Consider the following 11,763-nt stretch of genomic DNA (forward strand, 5'->3'; position numbering starts at 1 on the left):
AATTATTGCATTGGCAAGTTTTTGTCTTAATTTGACTAGAATTAGAGAAATAAAACTTTAAGTTGAATAGCATCCATTAGGAACTGTTAATATAAAATAATACAATGGGAAACTGACTATTATATGATTCTGGTGGTGGTAAGAATGCCTAGACTTTGGCTTGATATATGGAAACATTTGTCTAGGGCCTAGACCATTTGAAATAAAATACTGGGGTAGATCTAATTCTTGTTTATGGCAATATCCAGTTCAAATAATTTAAGAAGTATCATTGATGAGGCTGAAAGACCATTTTAATATGGTTTGGTCTAACAAGTCGGCAGGGCTTCCGAGGCAGCTCAGTGGTAAAAGAATCCGCCTGCCAATGCAGGAGAAGCAAGAGATGGGGGTTCCATCCCCAGGTTGGGAAGATCCCCTGGAGAAGGGAATGACAACCCACTCCAGTATTCTTGCCTGGGGAATCCCATGGACAGAGAAGCCTAGTGGGCTACAGTCTATGGGGTCACAAAGAGTTGGACACGACTGAGTGACTGAGCACACACAAGTCTGCAGAACACAGGAGGATGTGAAAGTTGGTTTAGGCTAAGTGGTAGAAATAGAAGTTTATGATAGTAGCACCATGTACATGGGTGTTCCTTTTTTCTTTTTTAACTGAAATTTCTTTTGGTAAATTTTATATACAGTTTGAATGGAAAGGATCTTTCTGTTGTCAAATGGCTCAGGTAAATTCTGATCTTCGATTTTATGAAGTACATGGAAATTTCCTTCTTTACAGACATATTTAACAACTGGCAAAAAGAAAGAAAAGGAAGACAAAGCAGGTAGAGAGGAAGGATAGCTCAGGTTGCTGAAATTTGTAGAAAATATTAGAAAACTGGCATTACATTTAAAAAGAGCATTTTGTTTGCTTAAAATCTTTTAAGATCAAAATGCAAAGAAGGCTCTTTAAACTACACATTTGGATTATATAGCTGCCAGCACCTGAATGCCAATAAAGGGCTTCTACAGCGTGTATAGTCTCAAAGAGTGTATGGGTCATGTTTATGCTATGAAATACATTACTCACTGAACTTTACTTAGTTTTATTACCTTTTAATGGCCTTTGATGTCAGTGTGTTATGGTTGTTTTCCTGCGAGTTCAGAAATAAATATGTGCTATGAACAGAGTGTATATGCTCTGGGGAACTATAAAATCAAGTAGAAAATAGGTGAAAGGATAAATAGTACATTTCACTAACAAATATGGAGAGTAGTTAAACATGAATCTAGTGTGCTTGAGATGTTGCACTTCATTTTTCTTGCATTACTACATAAAGCCGAAGATATAATCAACCTATCATTGCAAAGACCCAAAGTTGGTTCTTGATTAACTGGCAGTGGTATGATGAGTGGCCTAATGGCATGAACATTGGACTTAGAGTGAGGGCTTTGCCAATGACTTCTTGTCTGCCCTGAACTGGGGACTTCCTCTCTTTGGGTGAGTGATACTTAGTCCTGGCAGAATAACCCTTGGCCTGTTGAGGTATGAGAAATTAGCGTGGGTCTTAGGCTTGGGAATCAGGTACAGGTATCTGCCTGCTTGCAATCCTGTCCCTGCCAATTAACAGCTATGTAACTGTGGCCATGTTTTTAAACCATTTCAGACTTCAGTTTCTGATCTGTAAAACGGGGTTGAAAATACTTACCTTATAGGATTGCTATGAGGTTGTATGAAATGTTTAACACAGTGCCTGGCATAAAGTAAATGCTCAATAAGTTGTTGCTGTCACTATTATTTTAATGTGAATAGCCATTAAAGAACTAGAATACGATCATTCACTATCTTTGCCAAATTTTATCTGATTTCCTTCAAAATAAGTTATACATGATGGTCTCACAGAGAGAAGGAGTAAAAATCGATGTTAAATGTTTCTGTTTGCTTGTGAGGGATACCTGACAATAATTCCTTAGTCCCTGTTACACCTTGACCTAAGTGAATTCATATGATATATTTATAATGTGGTTATTTATTTATATAGTGATTAAGGGTAATGACTTTTCTCACATGGATGTATTTCTATTCTTTAGAAAATAATCCATCCACCTGGTTCCACTTTTAAGATAACTAAGTGACTCTGTTAATAGGAGCCAAAGATAAAGCTATATGGGACCTTAAGCTATATAGACCTTTGTGTGCTTAAACCACACAAAGTATTAGTTCAGCTGTCTTTGAGAGAAATTGGATGTCTAGGTAATCTTACTAGATGAGAACAAGACAGTTCCTCATAACTAGCTTCTGAACTTCTTTGTATTGTATTTCTTGTATTCTGTGATAGCACTCAAGCAGTTTGAAATAGTCGTATTTAGAATGCTAAGTACTCATCGTAATACAGATGCTATGTATGCTGAGCAACAGAAATGTAATTCAACTTAATTCAACCTTAATTCAACTATAATGGTCTCATAATTCACATCCCATCCAACCCTTTAAGTGTTTTAACTTGGAGTCTTTGGTGTTCTAGTTATATTTATATATATATAGTAGTCTTTGGCATTCAACATCTTGCCCCTTGACTAACTTTCCTTGTGCAAACTCTGATTCTGGTACTTTCTTGTTCAAAAATCGTCAGTGGCTGCCAATTGTCTATATATTCACCCACTTAACCTTGAAGTCTGGGCCCAATCTCAGTGTACCTTAACCAGTTTTGTCTGCCAGTGTTTCTTTTTTGCAGTAAAAATGATAGTCCCTCCCTTCCTCAGCCCTGTCTTTAGCCTATAGCTCAATTCTGATCTCTTAAGCTTATCAGTCTCTGGTGAGTAAGACCAGAAATCAGAAACTTAATTATTTGAAGCCAGAGTGCCTTAGATGAGCCTACCAAGCTGTAATCTCCTTCCTGTTCTCCTCCATCACTGCAAACACCTCGAGATTATTTGGCAGTGGTAGGATGACAAGAACACGGGACTGAGAATGAGGGCTTTGTCACTAGGTCCTTGGCTGCCCTGGGCTGGGGACTCTCTCTCTCTTTTGGTCGGTGATTAATCTCTTTTGGTCGGTGATGCTTAATCTTGGCAGGATAACCCTAGTCTGTAGTGGTGAGTTTCTTCTTTTAAAAAAATATTTTTGTGTGAGTTTCTTCTTAAGCTTCCAACCTACTAAATTAGGGCATCCTCACTGAACCCTATCCCCCTAGGCTGGGGCCTTGAATACCACTCACTTAATTTTGGCTCTGAATACAAATATCCTTGTTGAAAGCCCTGAAACAATTAATCGGAGATCTAAACTTCATTCTTAGGTTCTTGCCAGCTTTGTCTCCTGAATAGCATTATATGCCGGAGAAGGCAGTGGCACCCCACTCTGGTACTTTTGCCTGGAAAATCCCATGGATGGAGGAGCCTGGTGGGCTGCAGTCCATGGGGTCACTAAGAGTCAGACACGACCGAGCCACTTCACTTTCACTTTTCACTTTCATGCATTGGAGAAGGAAATGGCAACCCACTCCAGTGTTCTTGCCTGTAGAATCCCAGGGATGGGGGAGCCTGGTGGGCTGCCATCTATGGGGTCGCACAGAGTCAGACACGACTGACGCGACTTAGCAGCAGTAGCAGCAGCAGCAGCATCACATGCATAGCATCTTTATTTACCGCTGGGCTTCAAACTGCTCTATCCACTCTTTTCCATGAGTGCTAGACTGCAATGTACTTAAGTTTACCACACCCTAGATGTGGTATCTAGAGCTGGGCTTGGCAAACTAAGGCCCTTGAGCCAAGTCTGGCCCAGCTCATTTATGTGTTTTCTAAGGTGGCACTACAATGGTAGAGTTGAGTAGTTGCAAGAGAAACCTCGTGGCCTGCAAAACCATAAATATTTACTATCTGATCCTTTACAGATAACTTTTGCTGACCCCTGATCTAAAGCCAGGTGGTTCCCCTGGTCATGTCTTTGCTTGTTCTTTGATAATTCCTCATTCTCGTGCTGCCAGTCGATAAACCCCTAAAATCCCAGTTCACTGAAACTATGAAATATGTTCCAATCCATTGAAACTACTTCTAATTAATTTGCCTGTTTCCTCTTTGTCATCTTCCTAAAATGTCCTTTCTCTGTGTTTTACTTTTTAGTGGAAGAGATGCTATATTCATAAAGACTGTTAGTCTTATGTCTTTTGATGTCACATCAGGTCCTAGTATGAAATTATTTTTCAATATGACCTTCCAGTATCTCTAAGATTAAAAAGGACTAAGATTAGTCCTTTTAGTTTTTCAGTGTCTCTAATATCAAGTCTTCTGAGCTGCGTGTCTTCTAATATCTCCAGTTGCCAGATCTTGTAGATCTTCTGCATGTTACAGTTTCCATGTTTTCTACTCTCTGGCCTGCAGTATCTTCACTGCCAATGTTTTCTAATCTCCTTAATATCAGGGTCTTCTAATATCTCCAAAAATTAATCTTCTAATTCTACGTCTTGCCTTTCAGGGTCCAGAGTTCTAAATGCCATTTTTTCCTATGTTCTCAATCCATCAATGCCTCCTAAACAGGTATTCTAGAGTCCATGTATTTCATTGTGTACAAAAGTCTAGCTCTTCTAATATCTTACAGCACATAGATAGTTCAGTTCCTGCAATTTATAGTATCTCTTAAATCCTGATTTTACAATGTTTTGTCATCACAAGTTCCTCTAATGTCCAAGTCTTTCAATATCTCCAAGAACCTGGTCTTCTAACATTCAGGTGTTCCAACATCCTCAGTGTTTGAATAGCTCAGTCTCTTAATATCTTAATCTTTTAATGTCCAAGTGTCCTAATGTCCAGGGCTGCCAACATCCTTGATTTATAGCATCATGAAAACTACATCTTCCAAATTCTATGTCCTTTAACATAAATATGTCAATATCCAGGTTTTCCAGAGCCTCCCAATATCCAGGCCTTCTGATTTTAAGATTTCTAAATGTCTAGGTCTTCTATTGTCCATATCTTCCAATGTTTAGGGCTTCCAAGGTAAAGGACTTGCAGTGTCTTTAGTTTTCAGGGCTTCCAGTATCCATTAACTCTAACACTCAGGGCCTCCAAAGTCTCCAATGTCCAGAATAACAAATGTCCTCAAAATCTAAGACTTCCAATGTCTCCAACATCCTGTGCTTCCAATGTCTCCAATGTCCAGGGTTTCCAGTGGCGCCAGTGTCAAGGTCTTCCAGCGACTCTAGATCTTCCAGCAACTCCAAGTCTTCCAACTAATTCCAAGTCTTCCAGCAACATCAAGGTCTTCCAGCTAAACCAGTCTTCCAGAAAATCCATGACTTCCAGTCAATCCATGTCTTCCAGTAAATCGAGTCTTCCAGCAAATATAGGTCTTCCAAAAAATCCATATCTTCCAGGAAAATCCATGTCTTCCAACAATTTCAAGGTCTTCCAGCCAACTCATGTCTTCCAGAAAATCTTTGTCTTCCACCAAATCCAAGTCTTCCAGCTAATTTATGTCTTCCAGAAAAATGCAAGTCTTCCAGTCAATCCATGTCTTCCAGAAAGAAATCCAGGTCTTCCTTTCAGTCCACGTCTTCCAGAAATATCTACGTCTTCCATCAAATCCAGATCTTCCAGAAAAATACAAGTCTTCCAGCCAATCCATGTCTTCCATCAAATTCAGTCTTCCAGTCAATCCACGTCTTCCAGACAAAATCTATGTCTTCCACTAAATCCAGGTCTTCCAGCAAAGCCACGTCTTCCAGAAAATTCATGTCTTCCTATAACTTCCAGGTCTTCCAGCAAATCTACGTCTTCCAAATAATCCAGGTCTTCCGGACAATTCGGGTCTTCCTGAAAATCCATGTCTTCCAGAAAAGCCATGTCTTCCAGGAAATCCATGTCTTCCATCAAATCCATGGCTTCCAGAAAATCAGTGTCTTCCAGGAAATCCATGTCTTCCAGCAAATATTTGTCTTCCAACAAAACTGTGTCTTCCATTAAATTCATGTCTTCCAGCCTATCCATCTCTTCCAGAAAATCCTCGTCTTCCAATGAAGGTGCACCTTCCAGGAAATCAACGTCTTCCAGAAAATCTTCGTCTTCCGATGAAGGTGCGCCTTCCAGGAAATCCACGTCTTCCAGAAAATCTTCGTCTTCCGATGAAGGTGCGCCTTCCAGGAAATCCACGTCTTCCAGAAAATCTTCGTCTTCCGATGAAGGTGCGCCTTCCAGGAAATCCACGTCTTCCAGAAAATCTTCGTCTTCCGATGAAGGTGCGCCTTCCAGGAAATCCACGTCTTCCAGAAAATCCTCGTCTTCCGATGAAGGTGCGCCTTCCAGGAAATCCACGTCTTCCAGAAAATCCTCGTCTTCCGATGAAGGTGCGCCTTCCAGGAAATCCACGTCTTCCAGAAAATCCTCGTCTTCCGATGAAGGTGCGCCTTCCAGGAAATCCATGTCTTCCAGAAAATCCCTGTCTTCCAATGAAGGTGCGCCTTCCAGGAAATCCTTGTCTTCCAACAAAGCCACGTCTTCCAGGAAATCCTTGTCTTCCAACGAAGGTGTGTCTTCCAGAAAATCCTCGTCTTCCTACACCTCCAGGTCTTCCAGCATCTCCAGGGCTTCCAGCATCTGCTCGTCTTCCAGCATCTCTGTGTCTTCCAGCATCTCCACGTCTTCCAACATCTCCACGTCTTCCAACATCTTTACGTCTTCCAGCATCTCTACGTCTTCCAGCATCTCCACGTCTTCCAGCATCTGCATGTCTTCCAAACAACTACTCAGTCTTCCAAAAGCAGGCTCAATATCTACGTCTTCCAACGTCTCTGGTGTACCGGTCTTCTAACATTCAGGTCTTCCAGTGTCTACGATATCCAGGTATTTTAACATGTTCCATAGTTCAGGTCTTCCAAACTTTCCCCAGATCCAGACCTTTTTAAAATTAGTCTTCCCAAGTCCAAGCCTTTCTATGTTCAGATTTTTCCATAGACAAGTCTTCCAACTCAAATATTGCTGCTTCTAGTAGAATTAGCTTTAAAAAATTGAATAAGGCATTCCTTCAGCCTCGTAGTGTTTTTTGCTACTAGGAAACGTGTATTCATTCTTTACAACTTTTAAAGATAGTGTTTATTAAACAGCTTCTTGAGAATAAACACACATAAGATTGCTGTGATAAGTTTTGCAAATTTACTAATGCTCCTATTTTTTTTTTATAAAGTCAATTCCATTTGGTACAAGTGAAATTCTTATTTTAATGAGAAAAACTCCTGTTTAGAGACTTTATTATTTTAGATAAAGCTAACATACAGTGTATTTATCCATTTGTTATAACATCAATTTTTGTGGTTTAATCTTATGTGGCATAAATAATAATAACAGCAACAACATTAACATAGCATTTGCTATGTCCAGGCACTGTTCTAAGGACCTTACATGCATCAACACATTTAATCTTCATAAGAACCCATTGAGGTAGATACTATCATCCCTGTTTTACAGATGAGGAAACTGGCACACAGAGGTGAAGGACATAACTCTTCAGGAAAGTATGTATAGACCGATAGAATATACACTGAAGTATTAGTAGAGAAAGTCCCTAAAGGAAACTGAATACATTGTGCTGTGTTTACACAATGGAATATTATACAGCAGAGAAATGAGTGGACAACAGATAAACATATTATATATATATATAAATATGTGTACACCAGGGGCTTCCCAGGTAGCTCATCTAGCAAAGAATCTGCCTGCAATGCAGGAGACCTGGGTTCAGCCCCTGGGTTGGGAAGATCCCCTGGAGGAGGGCATGACAATCTATGCCAGTATTCTTGCCTAGAGAATCCCCAAGGACAGAGGAGCCTGGTGGGCTACAGTCCATGGGGTCGCAAAGAATTGGACATGACTGAGTGACTAAGCACAGAATGGCACATCAAGTCCCAGAAGACTACATATAATAGGATGTTCTTTTTATATTAATTATTCAAAACAAGTACAACTGAAGGATATTTTATTTAGGTGTACATATATACTAGGGATTAAAAGTATTTTATGAGAAAGTAAAGGAAAGCCAATAAAAAATTCAGGATAATGGCAATTGGGACTGAGGAAAGGCAGTTGGAATAGAAGTAGAGGGAAGTCATTGTCAGTATTCTAGTGCTGCTCAGGTTTGATGGGTTAGTGGGTGGTATTCATTCTATAATTAAAACATATTGACTAATTATTGTGTGATTATTATGAAATTAAAGAACAAGTCTGCATGTTCTATGACAGTGTGAATGGATGACTCATAATCCATTTCTGTGCACTTGAATTTTACAATATTTTCTTAGGCAATTATCTCTGTGCAGTGGGAATATATGTGCTTTTTGTTTTCTTGTGTCTCTTTATTCTCTGAATTATTATAGGGAAAATACAGTATTATCTTAATTGAAAGACAAGCCTAAAATTACGATCTCAAATATGTTAAAAATGCATAATAAGGACGGAAAAGAAAAGTGGCGACAATTTAATGCCTCTGTGTGGTGAGAATTCATATCACTTTTTCTCTATTTCCTTATAGTTTTTTAAAAAATCCAAATGTTATGAAGTGAGCTTACGTTATTTTTCCTTTTAGAAAAATAATACATACTTATCATGAAAGTAAAATTACCGTGGTATGTAAAGTAATAGGTGAAAATATCCTTCTCCTAGTCCCAGAGCCCAGAGATAGCCGTGATTATTTGTTTGTTTTGTATCTCCAAGTTCTTTTTCTGTTTATGTGTTCTTGTGTGTTTTATAAAGCAAAATTATCCTATACTTGTTATTCTACAACTTGATCCACCCGCACCTCCCAGCCCTGGGATCAATAGAAAGTCATTGTAACAGCCAGTAGAGTTCTATAATAGGTGAACCATATAATTTATTCAATTTTTTCCACATGATAGATCTTCAGGTTGTCAACAGTTTTTTTTTAAACTGTTACAAATAACATTATAAAAACATTTTTAAAATCTATCTTTCGCACATGTAGAAATATTTTTGTAGACTAATACCTTAGAAATAAAACTGCTAGATCAAAGGGTTTTGAGCTAAACTGCCCTCCCGGCATGCCGGACACTATTATTATTTTAAATTTCTGTCAGCATTTTGGATGAAAAACCGATTCTCATTCATTTCTTTTCCCCTAATCACCAATTAAGTTAAGCATCTTTTAATATATTTATTAGCTATTTATATTTCTTCTGTTAGAGATTGCTTGTTCATATCCTTTGCCTATTTTTCTGTTGAATCATTTGTGGGTTTTTTTTTTTTTTTTTCCTTCTTGATTTGTAGGAGGTCTCTGGATATTAGAGCTGATATCCTTTTGTCTGCTATATATTGCCAATGTCTTTTTAAAAGTTTATTTAGGATGGTATTTGGCAAAATTTTAATTACATAAAAAAGCAAACATTTTAATCTTTCTTTTATAGCTTCTTGGTTTTCTCTTATATTTAGGTAGGCTTCTGTAACCCAAGATTATAAAAATACTCTCCTGGGACTTCCCTGGCAGTTCAGTGGGTAAGACTCAGTGCTCCCAATGCAGGGTGCGCAGGTTCGATCCCTGGTTGGGGAACTAAGATCTCACATGCCTCATGGCAAGACCAAAAAATAATCTCCTATATTTATTCTAATATTTGATATATTACTGTTTAGTGTCTTAATCCATATGTGGTGTGTATGATGAAAAGTAGGGACCTATGTTTACTTTTTCAGAAGAGAGCTAGTTTTCCTAATCTATTTATTGTATTGAATTATATCTGCACCAATTTGGAATTCTCTCTGTGGGTATGTTGTTTATGTTTCTTTTCTGCTCAATTTTTGTCTATTACTGAGCTAGTATCTCACTGCTTTAATTATTGTAGCATTATAATATGTTTTGAAAAGTGCTCCCCACTCATTATTCTTTTTTTTTTTAGCATTTACATGGCTATTTTTGAACATATTCTTTTTCCAGATGTATTTTACAATCAACCCATCAACTTCTATGAAACAAACAAAAAAATTCCTCAAAGTGCCTTGGAATTTTTGAGTAATGTGTCAAGAATGGACATCTTTACAATATAGAGCTTTGCATTTGTCTTGTATCCAGGCATGATATTAAACTCTGTTCTTAGTTCTGTGGGAGTTTATTCCAGTTACTGATCTTAAATTCCGAGATACACAATCATGTCAGCTGTAAATAATGAAACGTTTGTCTTTTCCTTGCTGATGTTTATATCTAACATTTTTCCTTTTTAGCACATTGGTAAAGATCTTATGACTTCCAGGACAACACAGATTTGTATGACTTAATAAAGAATAGGTATCCTTCTCTTGTTTTGGGCCTTAATAGAAATAACTCATTGTTTCACTCTAAAATATGATAATCGCCATTGTTTCTGATAGATACCCTTTTTCAAGTTATGGAAATGCCCTTCTGTTCGTTACTCCAGCTTGACTTATAGTTTTGTCAGGAATGTATATAGAATGTTATCAAAGGCCTTTTCTGGTATCTATGAAGGTGATAATATGGTTATTGTCTTTAATCCATTAATGTATTAGTTACACTAAGACTTACTAATGTTGATCTATTCTTGCATTCTTGGCATAAAACTGACTTGGTAGTGATGCTTTGACTATGTTGATATTTCATTTAGAATATAAATCTCTGTTTTAACAAGTCCCTGAAGTAGTGCCTCCTTAACATTTTCAAATCATGGCAATTAAAGCAAATGTGTATTTTCTTTTTGTTTGGTAATAATGTATCATATTTCTACATATTAAATCAAACTTGTTCATTGTTATTCAGTTTTCCCTTTTTAACTGTTTTATCTAAATTTTCAGATAAAAGTATGGAGTATCTTTTTAACCTTTTTTGCTTTACATATTTGAACTTTTTTTCCATTGTGTAAATTTCATGATTTTCTTATTGCATTGTGTTAATTTACAACATAAAGAAACCTTCTTTAACCCATTTAATGCTTCTTGATTTGACATTTCTTTGTTATCCCTACTTGGTTCTTGTTAGCATTTGTCTGGTGTATCTTTATCCACTCCAATATTTTCAACTTTTTTGTGTTTTGTTTTATCTTTCCAAAACAGCATGCGATGTGATTTTTTTTTTACTTCATCTGAGAATGTCTGCCTTTTAATTCATAATTAAACCTTTCACGTAGATTACAATTCTGTCAAATTAGTAATAATTCTGTCATTTAAAAATTTTATTTTTTTTCTTGCTAGATTTGTCAAAGTGCATTTCCTCTTTTTTATATAGTGGTTTAGAAGTTTGAAATATCATTTCTAAGAGTGGTTGCACTAATATTTAAATGCATATTTTATTTTATGTATTTTTGCATTGTGAAAAATTGTTTAAAGTGAGCATTTAATACTTTTGTAATAAAAGAAGCATTTAAATGCATCCAGTATTTGTTCATTCCTTACCAGTCTGATTCTCCTTGCTCAGGGAAGATCATAGTGGGTCTTATCTAATCTGAAAGAACATACCAAAATTTGTGTCTCTATTCTGAACCAAGCTCAGCATCAAAAAGGTTCTAGCCTCATTAACAATGTGAAAAATGAGGACGAGCTCAGGTGTTCATGCCGTGTCTGCCCTCAAGTTCCCAGTAGGTGAGAAAGCCCACAGATTCAATTTATAATAATGTCCAGATTCAGATGGTCCTAATACAGAGTTTGTCTGAGGACTGCAATCATATATGCATTTTATACAACTTGTTTCTTGCTTACTTAATTTTGTCCCTCTCGAGCCTCATCATGGACGTTTGGCCTCTCACAGAATCCACTGGTTTCAGGAGACCAAAATAACTTTTTTAATGT

General features: G+C 37.3%; 1 protein-coding gene across 4 annotated transcripts; it reads left to right on the forward strand.

Moving 5' to 3' along the window:
• Window positions 1-5,165: 5,165 nt before the first annotated feature.
• LOC129638914 (streptococcal hemagglutinin-like) lies at window positions 5,166-11,365 on the forward strand. 4 transcript variants are annotated; one of them, XR_008708088.1, is made up of 3 exons: window positions 5,166-6,810; window positions 9,406-9,468; window positions 9,867-11,365. XR_008708088.1 is itself a non-coding variant. In XM_055563652.1 (2 exons), exon 1 carries the CDS (start codon window positions 5,795-5,797, stop codon window positions 6,776-6,778), a length of 984 nt encoding a protein of 327 aa, XP_055419627.1. In that variant the 5' UTR covers window positions 5,166-5,794; the 3' UTR covers window positions 6,779-6,810; window positions 9,406-11,365. The 4 variants fall into 4 exon arrangements, 2 of the variants coding, with proteins under 2 accessions (XP_055419627.1, XP_055419628.1); XR_008708089.1 differs by having other exon boundaries at window positions 10,189-11,365; XM_055563652.1 differs by having other exon boundaries at window positions 9,406-11,365.
• The last annotated feature ends 398 nt before the right edge of the window (window positions 11,366-11,763 follow it).

The sequence above is a fragment of the Bubalus kerabau genome, chromosome X, assembly GCF_029407905.1.
Source record: "Bubalus kerabau isolate K-KA32 ecotype Philippines breed swamp buffalo chromosome X, PCC_UOA_SB_1v2, whole genome shotgun sequence".
Classification (NCBI taxonomy): domain Eukaryota; kingdom Metazoa; phylum Chordata; class Mammalia; order Artiodactyla; family Bovidae; genus Bubalus; species Bubalus kerabau.

Excerpts from the sequence above, each read along its gene's own strand:
- LOC129638914 (XM_055563652.1), top strand. The coding sequence starts at position 5,795 with ATGTCTTCCAGAAAAGCCATGTCTTCCAGGAAATCCATGTCTTCCATC.